Raw genomic sequence first — 12,680 nt, 5'->3', positions numbered from 1 at the left:
ACTGCTTTTCCTCTGGGGGTTCAATGCAATTGTCAGCCACTGGACAATGCATGCCAGAGGACTTGCTCTCTTGGTCAGCATCGCCATCGTATGTTACATAGCACAAACATGTACTGTTAACTTTTTTTAAAAGCAAATGTGCCACTTCAAGCTGTGTTTGGTTTTTGTCCTGTAAACAAGCCCCCGATATCACATTTGCAATGGGAAAGGCACCACGTGCGACCGGATGACTAGAAGGATGAGCTGCTCGTATTAATGGACCTCAGACTAAACACGTCACCCTCCTGACTGACAGGCTCATCTGATGCTTTACAACAGTCTGTACACAGTGCTAACAAGTTTCAGAGGAGCAGCCAAGGACTGGCCACACAAGTCGTTCCTCCCTCTTCCTGAGTGCACGCAATGTCCACTGGTGACAGAATACAGAAACACACTGCCCCAATTTGTTTTTGTTTGTTTTTTTCCAATCTTCTCTTCCTATTCAGGGGATTACAGAATCTGGGACGACCTTAAAATTGACATGGGATAACCGTCAGTTTTTCGTTTTTGAAAGGATTGTTTTTTATTTCCTTCCAGACCTTAAACTGCTTTTTTCTCTCTTTTTTCTTTTTTGCTGGTGGCATAATGTTTTTTCTTTTCGTTTATAAAATGGTTGAAAGGAAAGTTTTGGAAAGTGTGATGTGCTCTTGTGCCTATTTGCAGGCCGACTATAAATAGTTCAGGAGCTTACGCATGCTCATGTTTGATTGGAAATCTCAGTCAGTGCTGTTGGGTATCTGTCAAAGGAAGGAATGAAACTTCTGAATGGTGAGTTAAATGTATATATAATGGACAGATGATGGCTGTTTATGTAAATACTGAACGGGGCAGCATGTATAGAGGAGGTACAGTAAATCTTAGTGAAACATCTGTTGTGCTGATTTTATTTTTTGTTGTTGTTTCTTTTATAGTAAATTTATAGAAAAACTAAGAGTGCCTTTTTCATGTTTCTGTTTTCTGCTCTCACGTTTTCACTCTGTTTTATTTTAGGTTGTAGGAAACCCCAAAACTAAGTAATTTCTTCGTGGAGGACACAGATTCTTTTCTTGAGTATAACTTTATCTGGTGTGAAATGGGTTCACGGAGGACGACATCACGCTTCTCTTTTGGGAATGGACGGTCCGGCAATGGAGATGGTGTCAGTGGTGGCGGCGGCGGCAGCAGCAGCAGCAGCAGTCGGCCCGGTGGCTGCAGCTACCTCTCTAACGTGAGGCCGGAAAACAGGTACAGATTCCAGACTGACTCGGGGCGTTGTCCCTCTCGTTGAGCCGGCTGACCAGCATCTTCACCTGACTGAGATTAAAGTGCGTCCCATGTTATTTCTTTGTTTGTTGCCATGGTCACCACTGTTTAAATAAGCTGCTGATTGAGAACAGAATCTCAGTAATGCACCATGGGCCCCATTTCATTTCAAGCATACAGTACCACAGCTTCGTGTGTGGACGGATTTGTCCTCTTTAATGACACTGTGTATGGCTTGTTGAGAGCAGTGGGATTCTTTGAAACAATCTGCAATAGCATTTTTTTCTTCAAAGCATGTCTGATCCACACTGACAGATTTTAATGACATTTATATTTCTGTCTCTGTTAACAAGACGGCTGCTCACGTGTCTCAGTCTCTAAAACTATGAATGATGGCGATGGACTTTTCTGCATTTTATAAAGCGATTATTTTGGCCAAACCCATGCAAAGATGTTTAAAGCTAAGTATGGATAAAGAAAAAAAAACTGTATATTTGTTGCATTATCTTAAAGGGCCGCTCTGATTGCCACAAATATAATCAGAGGTACAGAGGACTCATGCTATAATCCATAAATAATCTATGTGTGATTTAAAAGTGCGAGTGCATTAAGCATTCGTGTCTCGTTTTGTTTTCTTAATGCTGAGTGCTAATCAGTGAAGTGTAACACAATCCTTGAGCTGTGCTCTGACCCAACACTGAGAGGGATGTCAACACCAGACACAGATCAACTCCATGTATATATACTGCAATCATGTCCTTATGCTATGCCTGAAGGCCCTGGCCGTTTTATGTTATGCTGCATGTGTTTGACGCCTCCTCCGCTTTTCCACATGCCACAGTGGTTTAGTATTTTTGAACGATTATTTTTAATTTCTGTAATTAATGGCACGATGAATGATCTCTCAAGGGAAGAGCGGCTCCTCTCGATAAACTGCAGCATGGAAAGATTATGACAAACTCGAAAAGCGCCCCGACCCAACACGATCCTTTTAATCTACAAAACAAAAAACAGTCATTCAGTCTGTATTGAATAATCTATAAGTATGCACAAAGGCAGTTCATACCGTTAACGTTATGACTGACTGTTTTCTTGCTCAGGAGCACACTCTGCAGCATGATGGCACAGTTGACAGAAGAGACGCAGCCCTCCTTTGAAACTACCCTGAAGTCAAAAGCTGTGTCTGAAAAATGCAACGTGAAGTTCTCCTGTGTGGTTACAGGTAAACGCCGCTTCACAGGACATACCCTTGTGGTAACGTACACACTATTCTGTACTGTTAAAGGAATGTAAGACCTATGGTTTGATATTTTAAAAGGAAATAAACACTTCTAAATACAGGGGTGTCTTGTTTTGTTTCTGTTTTCAGGATACCCTGCTCCTCAAGTTATGTGGTATAAGGATGACAAGCAGTTGGACAGATTCTGTGGACTGCCCAAATATGAAATATTCCGTAATGGACAAAATCATTCCCTGCACATTTACAAGTATGTCTGTTTATCTATCTGTGATGCTGTGGTGTGATTTAACTGCCTTTGTGCTACTGAGAACAACATTGTATTATAATTTTAATATTGTCACTGTGAAGTAGTTTGAAATACAAAGTGCTTCGACATGCTCGCCTCAAAATAATTTTCATTCATTCATTGATTCATTCAGTCCGATTCCTCCAATAGAAAACAATCTGTGCACTAAGAAACACAAATATGATGTTTAAACTGAGATAATTATAGTAGCTACATAGACCATCCAGGATACCTGGAGACAAGAACAGTTGGAAGTAAAATATGATTCAATAAAAGGAAATTCAATGTGTTGAGTAACAGCCCGCATCATAAAACAGCAAAACAGTAATATGAGGAGTAAAATACCCAACAGAGCCATGTAAATTTTTCCTTCTTGACTATGATGCTAATGATTTTAATTAATTTGCAGTTGCACTGTGGAGGATGCAGCTATATACCAGGCCTCAGCAATGAACAGTAAAGGTATTGTGTCCTGCTCTGGAGTTCTGGAGGTGGGTGAAATGAACGAATTCAAAATTCACCAGCGCTACTTCTCTAAGCTCAAACAGAAGGCCGAGAACAGACGCTTGGAAGTGGAAGAAAGTAAAGAAAACCAGGAGCCGCTACGAGCCATCAGTCCAGACCGCACGCAGAGGAAACGGCGCTCTACAATGGAAACCTTTCTCAGCACGCCAAGCTCCACAGAGGATGAAGGCAGCGAGGAGAACCATCAGACGATTACTGTAGAGGAGATTACTGAGGCCGGGATACAGGAGGCCACTGTAGAGGAAGCTGAAGAAAAGTCAGTCCCAGTCACTAATGGAGACGCTTCTGCTTTAACTAATGGACAGGCCACCAATGACAGTGGAAGCAAGGGTGGGACATACACCTATGACTCTGTCCAGAAGATTTTCACTCCACATCAACCCAAAACACCCTATGTCAAGAAGATTAAAATTTTGAATGGTGCAAAAGTTGCAAAAACAGATCCTCTTGGGGAGAGAGTGTCTGGGGAGAGGAAGTCAAAAGATGACACTTCACCACCTGCAGGTCCAGCCTGCACAGTGGCACTACAGAATAATACAGGGAATTCAGAAGAAGCTATGGAAGTAGAGCACATTGTTAATGCATCGGCTGTGGATTCAGACTCAATAAACACAGCAGAGGAACATCAGAAGTCCACACCAGAGGACAAAATGCTTGTGGAACGGCCTTCAAAGGATAAAAACACATCTACTGAGGCAACTGTGCCTTCAGAGAGGGAAAGGCTCACCGCTGCGCCTCCATCTGCAAGTCATACCGTGTCAGGAACTGAGGGTAAAATACCTGCAAAACATGAAAGGGAAGGTGGATGCAAAGACAGGAAAGAAAATTTGATGAAGCAGAGACAAAATCTTCACACGACACCATCACAGTCAAGTGTTTCATCAACACTCCTGAAGGACATCCGTACTACAGAGCATACAGCCATGGATGTTGATGTGAAGTCAAGGGGTACCTCTGATGGATCTTTACCACACAGACATAGTGAGTCGCCGGATTCTTCATTTGACAGTGAGATTGCTTTGCCTCAGCGCCTGTGTGAACCGGCTGGAGATCAACTGCCTGAGAAAGAAACACGCCACTGCCAAAGAGACGCGTCTGTGCCTCAGCCAGCCCTGCCAAGTGAGGTTAGTGAACCTTTTCGCATGAGCTCACGAGTGTTTTGTGCTGCCAACACAGGCCTGTCCCAGAGTTATTTATAGGTTTTACAAGCATACCACGCTGGGTGACAAGAATTAAATGACGCACATGTTGATAGTTGCAACAGGTATACTGATGTGGTGCGTTTGATATTGAAAGTGCAAAAGAAGGTGTTTACCGTTATTTTTATAATTTTTTTTAAATAACATGTTCCAGATAACGAACAATGTATGAATGAAAATATTTTGTCGAGATTTTGGATTTTGGATTAAGGGTTACATGAGGAGATCAATCTCACAGTCATGTAAGTACACGACTGTACATTCAATAGGAAGCTACAGACAGTGTTCATCTTATCTAGGCCCAAAGACTGAAAACAATAATCAACATCTGGACTCACTCTGTCAAAAGTTTTATACAGATGACAGAAACTTATATTTAACGAACATCCTCAAGTAGTATCAATCCCTCCAATCTGACAGAAAGTACGTTAGTGGATTCCCAAAAATTACCAACTATTCCTTTAAAAAATAGATATTTTTGTGATGGACACGTGATTGATATTGTTAGATATAATAACACCCTCAAACAGTATATGTACATTCCATTTTTGTATTTTTATATATATGTTCACTAGTAAACACTGTCAGTCTTTCTACACTGCTTATGCAATCCAACTTCAGCAGCAGGTCTGCACTGAGAGGTGCAGCCATGCAGACAATACACAGCATGGCTGGAGCACCACTTAAAATAAGTTGCATTCCTTTTAAGCCATGCTCGCATATAAAATAGCACCCTTCCGTTTGAAGAGGTCTTCCCACGTCAGACTTGGATACAAAGAAAGCAAAGGAAGCAAGTGGAAATAGGCAGAAATGCACTTGTACATTATTGTGTTGATATCCTGTGGCATGTGTGACATTTGACTCAACAATGGATTTGATGCTTATGTTTGTTATAATCAATATCACAGTACTAGCACACAGTATCACAGCACATTTCAATTAAAAGTAGATTTCACTTTGATCTGTCAACAAGATTACAAATATGAATATGCAGTAGGTGCACAAGCGTTTGAACCCCTTTCATGTAAATTTCTCTATCACTGGAAATAGAGCCGATTAACTTACTCTCTGGTGCATAAATTCAGTGTTGCTTCAAGGTGTTCCCAATCTTTCCTCTGCCTGTTGCTAGTTACGCTGTTGCTGTTTTTAAAATTGCACGTGTTTATCCATGTCCAGCATAGTCAGGGATAAGGTAATAAGTATTTACAGCATGGAAACCTCTGCTTGTATCATGTCCCAAGGTTACGCAGGCCCATACAAAGATGAACAGGAATGATGCACCTGCTGGCTTTAAGCTACCACCTGACGAGTATACGATCGGCTCGCAACCACCTCAAAAGACTCCCATTGAAAGGGAGACCAAAACAGATGACATCCAGACCTCTGCTTTGCACAGTGTTCTTCAAACGGCCATTGACACAATGGCGCAGGACACGCAGGATCATTCCAAGGAAAGCAATGAAAGCCACACTATCCTTTTAGCACACATACAGAAGTCTTCCCTTGAAAGCCCTGGTGGTGGGGAAAAAACCCAAGGGTGTAGGGTTTCGGCCGCCGTCCTGCAAAGCCAAGTTGATACGGCAATAAAAACTGTTGAAGGGACAGAAATACAAGATGGGAAGGTAAAGACTAACGAGATGGGTAAGTTATTACTACAGCCTGAGAGTGTGGCCCCACAGGAGATTATAGTCGATATGGAGACTGAAACTATTGCTCTACATACGACAGAGCAAAGTAAAAACGACAAGACCAACGATGCAGAGAATAAAGACGCTAGTGTAATCGTTGCAGATACGTCTTACAAAGAAACTGAGAAGAATGAACCCATGTCAAAAGCGGTGGAGAAAACTAGTTCGGAATCACAGAATCTGAAGCCGGACAAATTAGAAACTGGCCTCCCAGACTTAACAAAAACTCCAGATAAAATAGACTCAGTCGAACATCTCATAGACTTCAAAGAAATTCCAAAGCCAGTAACAAAAGTCATATCTGTCGCTGAGCTTTTGAGGTCACAAATGAAAGCTCTGGACTCCACGCTAGCTAATCAGGAAGTAAGAGATGATGGCAGAAAAAGTGAGAAAGAAGTGAAGAAATCAATGCCGGACAGGGGAACTGGGATGAGCACTGACAATACTCCTCCCACAAACATAAAGGCAACACTTATCGAGGTTTATCATCAGCTAAATAAAACTGATCAGGAACAAATTCAGACTCAAGGTGCAACTTCACCACCCGTTCAGGCTCTCGGCATCCCTCCTGTCTCTGCCATAGACAATGGCAGCACAGTGGACATTACAGGACTTGATGGGTGTACCAAAAAATATAATGAAGGTGTCATGGATATTGGCCTGGAAACTCAAGAATCAACTCTGGTCCCTTCAAGAGATTCACATCCAGAGGGTAAAAAAGTAAAACCCAGTTTTCCTCCTTTGGCTTCAGAGTACAAAGTGATAAACAGTGTTCCATCGATCTCAAATTCACCTGGAACCGTAAGTCCAGAATCTGACTTCCGACTTACAGTAACACATATGAAGACAAGTATTCAAGAGCCATGTGTTGCTGTTTTAGAGCAAACCAAAGAAGAACCTGTTCAAGGTAAAGACATGGAATTTACACAAAGGCTAACTCCAGAAATTAAACTCAACAGCAACAGTGAACGGGGAATTGCAGAAATGAACTTGACACCGCTTTCTGATCCATGCAACATGGAAGAAGGTAATATGAACACAAGTTCTTCAAAGAGTACAAAAATGTTTCCCACTGAAAGTGAGCTCAGGGCTGGCAGACATGAGAATAATCTCCAGCTTATTCAGCAGGAGAGCTCCATGGTAGAGGAATGTTTAAGGCCTGATTCCTTAGCCAGTCCAACTCCTGGACCTAGTTCATTGTTGAAGAAAAGAAACGGTGTTTCTCTCATCCCTTCTGCTACTCCACAAGAGTTAGCTTTAGGGGCACGTCGTAAAATCCTAACAGCCAAGGCCAAACCTGAGGAGGCCACAGAGCCCACAACATCAGCTGAAACTCAGAAAAAGGGTGGACCCATACCGGACAATAAGTTTTCCACTAGTTCTGTGTCTCCAAGCCTATCTCGACAGTCACCTCTACTTCAGCCAGCAGGTGAGCCAAACTCTCTCGTAGAAAGACGTTCTCCACTCTTGACCAGAAGGAAGGCGGCGACAGAAACTCCAACACCAAGCCAGCTACCTGCTGGGGAGAGCAATACAGAGGGGAAACCAGCAGAGAAGGACAAGTCCAACCCATTCAAAGGTAAAAATAAGTTTTTAGTGGTTTGAAAAGAGAAAGATGAGACATGAGTCACATGAGACCCACATTGATTTTGCTATTTGTAAAGCCAGTAATGCGTATTGCTCATGAAGATGTTGTATCTTAAATTAAAACAACACAGCAGAAGGCTAAAATGTAGCAGCTGATCAGTTTCAAATAACAGTGCTCTAGGATTGGTGATGGTGGTATGCAGATATTTGACATGTTTAACTCGTTGACCCGCACTGGCTTCAGCAATCAAATTGATTACAGTGCTTTTTTGGTCACAAATCCATCTGCCTGTGTTGATATTATCCCTCCCTGAAAGCAAACTTGTTCATTCAATACTGTATATGTGGACAGGTGAAACTGACCCTCCACCATATGAGAAAAAATCCTTTGTAACGTAGTTTATATAGATCAAGCATTTCAAACTGGACAAAATAAGGTTGTGGCACATGTAAAACAACAGTGTTGTGTCTCTGTCCCTCCAGCGCCGCAGGTAATCCGTAAGATCAGGGCTGAAAGCTTTGCAGACGCCTCCGGACACTTGAAACTGTGGTGCCAGTTCTTCAATGTTCTTGCTGACTCCGTTATAAAATGGTACAAAAATGAGAGGGAGATTGCTCAGGTTGAAAGAAAGTAAGTTTTTTTTCACATTCTGAGAAATAGTTTTTCTTTGTGTGAAGGTTAACATTAATTATTGATATTTATTTATTTTATTTATTATCTGTGTGTCTTCCAGGGCAGGGGACGAAAGTCACGTTAACCTTGCCATTGTTCAGGCTTCAGGCATAGACTCCGGTGTTTACGGATGCTCAATCACAAATGAGTATGGGACAGACTTGACAGATATCCTCCTCAGTGGAGAAAGTAAAGACTGTTTTAAATATATATTTTGCATGAAATAATCATAACAACATTACTTTTTCCTTGTGTTGCTTCTCTTCAATGTAATCTTATCTCAAAATGTTGTGCATTGCAGTCTTGGCCGGAATGTCGCTGCGTGAGGACCTTGGTGGTGAGATCAGTGTTTACATGTTTAAATAAAAAATGTTTTTTTTTCACCCTGTGCTTTTCTAATTTAATTTCTTAAATGCTTGTGCACACAGTTGGAGAGGAAATCGAAATGACACCCATGATATTCAACAAGGGTGTGGCTGATTCTGGCGCCTTGGGCAACAAATTCTTTGGCCGTATAATGATGAATGAATCTCAAATTGGAGGTGGATGTTCTCATAAAGTTTGGAGGGCAAAGGTCATCTATGGACTGGAGCCTGTGTTTGAGTCTGGAAACACATGCATCATTAAAGCATGCAACCCCATCGCTTATGAAGGCAAAGAGGAGACTCGTCTTATCGACAGGAACCTAGACATCATGAAGCAGGTATTGTAATCAAGGATGTAAGAAAGGTTTGATTTTGTCATTTATCCAACACATTTCCATATCTCATATCTCTGGCATCAAAGTGAATCAGGTGTCATTCGCCCCCACAGGATTATTGTGGCACTAATCAGAATAAGATACTGATGTAGGATGAGCTAACTCCTGGCCATTCTCCAATGTTCCATATACAGGGTTGTAAAATCCAAAACTTGGCTCGAGAATACTGCAAAATCTTCTCTGCGGAGGCAAGAGTTATAGAAAACTTTGGGCCCTCTCTGGAGTGAGTACAGTTCAGTGTTAACAAACACTTATCATCATTTCTTTTACAGAACATTGTCTATTTGTCATCCATAAAAACTCTTTACACTATGGCTGTCTTTGTTATAAAGGGTGATTCCAGTCTACCTGATGTACCGACCAGCTAACACTGTCCCCTACGCCACAGTGGAGACTGATCTGATAGGAGTGTATCAGAAGTACTCTGCCCTGGATCATACAGGCAGATTAGAAACCAGGACTGGTTCTGAGGTGGAGCAGAAATGTTGTGCCCTGCAGCACTGGATCTTTCAGTGGACCAATGGGAATCTCCTTTTCACTCGGCTAGAAGGTAGGCCGACTCTTGAATTGGACAGAGACATGTCGGGTTTATATTTTCTCATAGTTATTGGTTCATTCAAGAAACATGGCATCCTGAGACCCTGCGTCCTCATATGGGACATTAAGTTTTAGGTTTTATTGCAGATTATTCTGCTTCAAGTAAACCCATTGTCCTCATTAGTGGATGATTTAGTCTGCCATCTAGTGGTAGCAAAGGTTAAAACTTATTTAGGTTGAGATGGGATAGGCTCCAGCAACCCCCTCGACCCTAGTGAGGATTAAGCGGTATGGAAGATGATATGGCATGAGTTTGATATAACTTACAAACTTAACAATTTTTTTCAATAGCAACGAGCTACAACGTTGCTAATTAGCAAGTACTCGTTTGAGGATGTTGGGACTTCATTGTTCTGTGTTTGCTCAGTATTAGAATAAACAGTTTTATATGTTGACACACTTTGGTGATTTCTGTATAATATAAATAATTAAATAATATCAGTGTATGAGGACATCGATTTTTTTCATTATTACTTTCTGTTCAAAGATGATGCTTAGTTTTTATACATCTTAGGTCTTACAAATCCCAAATACAGTGAAAATTAAACTATAAATTCATACCAAATAAAAGCTCAGGTCTCAGGAGAATAATGAGGGTTTGGGATGAACACATCACCAGAAATCACCCTTTGTGTTGTATTCTGAAAAACTACGTACAGTACATATTTATATATGGACCACTGCTGACTTTCCCATACTTGAAACTTATTTTATATTGTGTATAATTTGTCATATTTCAATAAAGTTTTAGAGTTAATGTGATGACAATTCACTGCACATGTCTTTCCCGAATGAAGACATTACCTGACCAAAAACACAATAAGGTAATTGCAATGTGTTATTTTGCAGGTGTTGACACCAAGATCACCAATGTGGGAATTTCAGTCAAATCAACAGGGTCAGTATATTTGTTCTGTGTTGTTTCTGTAAATTATTCTGTGAAAACCTCATTTTACAGGTAATTTCCATTTTAACCGATCACGACTGTGACATTTGTTTTCACGTGTGTGCTTTGCAGGCATCAAGGTTTATCCGTTGAAGGGAATCCCAAAGTTTTTGAGCAGTTTGTCTCGCAACACAAGTGTAACTACTTCTGTGGTTTGCTTAGCCTGAGGTCACTGAAGGTTATGGATTCTTTAATGACACCAACTAAGCCCAAGGGCTCCAGGAGTCCCTTACTTCAGCGCAAGATGGCAGCTGGCTCCTCCAGCCCTCAGACCGGCAGGAAAGCTGCTGGCAGCCCCAGGGTTCCCAGGAAGGCTGAGCAAGATGGAAGGAAGACCCCCACTAAACAAAAAGGTGATGATGTTTCCAAGGGTGTTAAGACCGCATAGAATGAGCACATCTTAACGAGATTTGACAGATCACATACTGTATATTCACCAAGAATGCAGGCTTAGCTGGAGAAAAGACAGAAGCCCATTAGCACCTTTAAAAAACTACAGACACAAGGAGAGAGCTTTATTAATAATATGACTTAACTGTTTAATTTTAACAACCACCATTCCTTGCCATGAATCCACCTATCGTGGAGTGACGCCCTCACATGCTCACGTGGTGAAGTGCTATTATATCTATATGGCTAAAGCTGTTGCGTAATAAAAGTCTTTCCTGAATTTGTATTCTATCAATCAAGTACCATGGGTCACAGATTGTGGATCTCAGGTCAGTGTGTCGGTACTACATGAATATAGGACGTTTTAAACTGAAGTGGCATTACGTGCTGTCTACTGTATTGTGATAATGCTTTTTTAGTTCGACTCAAGAAAAACATGAAGCATGTTTTTAAAGCTGGGAGTGATCTGCCAGTTTTTTCCTTCAGGAATGTAACAAGCCTAATGTAGCCTCATGAGACACTGTTGTACAGTGTCTAATGGTGCTCTGCCTTTGTATTGTAACCTGACATGTTTACTTGGTAATTTACTTTGCACTGCATTTTTTTTTCTTTTTTTGAATCTGCACCTTTGAATGCAACTGGCTGTACAATAAAAGATATGAGTACATCTTTTATGTTTGGAGATGCTGTTTAAGTGCACGGCGTGGGCTTTTTAAGTCTTTTTAGTGTCACTCTCAATAGAAATTTACATATCATAGACTGGGCTGAGTAATGAAGGTCATTCCACGCAGCTTCATCATTGTGTGTATGATTTGGAAAGAGAATTAAAATGGTGTTATCTCAGTGACTCCTCTTACATGCAAATACATTTCTGTCACCATGACAAGTAACATTTACAACGTAGCATTTTTCCGTATTTGCACTGGTTCTTAGAAAAATTTAAATATTTTATCTTTCGCAGCCTAATTTCTACCTACGTCGGAATTTATGCAAAGTAAGCATTAAGGGGAACTGAATGTAAAAAGATAAAAGAGAGACTTGTACCACTGCATGCTTAGTGACAATACCACTCAAGGGCAAATATTTTTCTTTCACAGATATTAGAGAATGTGTTTACAGGGTGAAAGGCTAACTTCATCATGATAATCATATGTGATTCCCAGTCATTAGTGAGTCATTGCTTATGTAAGCGGTGGCCTCACACACAAGTGTGAACAGTGCTGGAAAGCTGAATCTATCGGAAAAAAAAAAAACAAGGTCCACTTAGTGTCACATCTGATGATGTCCATTAGCTTGAGAGAGTTAGAGGTTGTTAACATAGCAGACAGATGACAGATATTGGTGTGAAGCAGCGGATGCTTTCGTTATGCAGCCCTTATTCTTCCTTTCATGCAACGACGCCAATGATGAAGATGCCGGTACAGGAAATCGTACCGTTCAAATGCTTTTGTCTGATTCTTGTTTTGTAGTACAGTTTTAGAGTAAAATAAAGACATGAGTTTAAAAGA

The 12,680-nt window shown here is 41.0% G+C and overlaps 1 protein-coding gene across 2 annotated transcripts; it reads left to right on the top strand.

Moving 5' to 3' along the window:
- The first annotated feature begins 338 nt into the window (after window positions 1-338).
- LOC125004900 (alpha-protein kinase 3-like) lies at window positions 339-12,680 on the top strand. 2 transcript variants are annotated; one of them, XM_047579720.1, is made up of 14 exons: window positions 339-807; window positions 1,030-1,263; window positions 2,382-2,503; window positions 2,651-2,768; window positions 3,217-4,456; window positions 5,773-7,798; window positions 8,290-8,437; window positions 8,541-8,668; window positions 8,781-8,816; window positions 8,908-9,182; window positions 9,374-9,462; window positions 9,572-9,789; window positions 10,686-10,734; window positions 10,855-12,680. In XM_047579720.1, the coding sequence occupies exons 2-14, from the start codon at window positions 1,112-1,114 to the stop codon at window positions 11,168-11,170; spliced, it is 4,917 nt and encodes a 1,638-aa protein (XP_047435676.1). In that variant the 5' UTR covers window positions 339-807; window positions 1,030-1,111; the 3' UTR covers window positions 11,171-12,680. The 2 variants fall into 2 exon arrangements, with proteins under 2 accessions (XP_047435676.1, XP_047435678.1); XM_047579722.1 differs by lacking the exons at window positions 339-807; window positions 1,030-1,263; window positions 2,382-2,503 and having other exon boundaries at window positions 2,703-2,768; window positions 3,217-3,269; window positions 3,347-4,456.

Source organism: Mugil cephalus, chromosome 3 (assembly GCF_022458985.1).
Source record: "Mugil cephalus isolate CIBA_MC_2020 chromosome 3, CIBA_Mcephalus_1.1, whole genome shotgun sequence".
Taxonomy (NCBI): Eukaryota; Metazoa; Chordata; class Actinopteri; order Mugiliformes; family Mugilidae; genus Mugil; species Mugil cephalus.
Note: the sequence above shows the minus strand (reverse complement) of the source record. Positions and strands in the feature narration are given on the sequence as shown.

Bases quoted from the DNA above. Each gene is read 5' to 3' on its own strand.
- LOC125004900 (XM_047579720.1), top strand. From the start codon at position 1,112: ATGGGTTCACGGAGGACGACATCACGCTTCTCTTTTGGGAATGGACGG. The intron at 2,769-3,216 runs GTATGTCTGTTT...ATTAATTTGCAG, and splicing joins CATTCCCTGCACATTTACAA to TTGCACTGTGGAGGATGCAG. The intron at 10,735-10,854 runs GTCAGTATATTT...TGTGCTTTGCAG, and splicing joins ATTTCAGTCAAATCAACAGG to GCATCAAGGTTTATCCGTTG.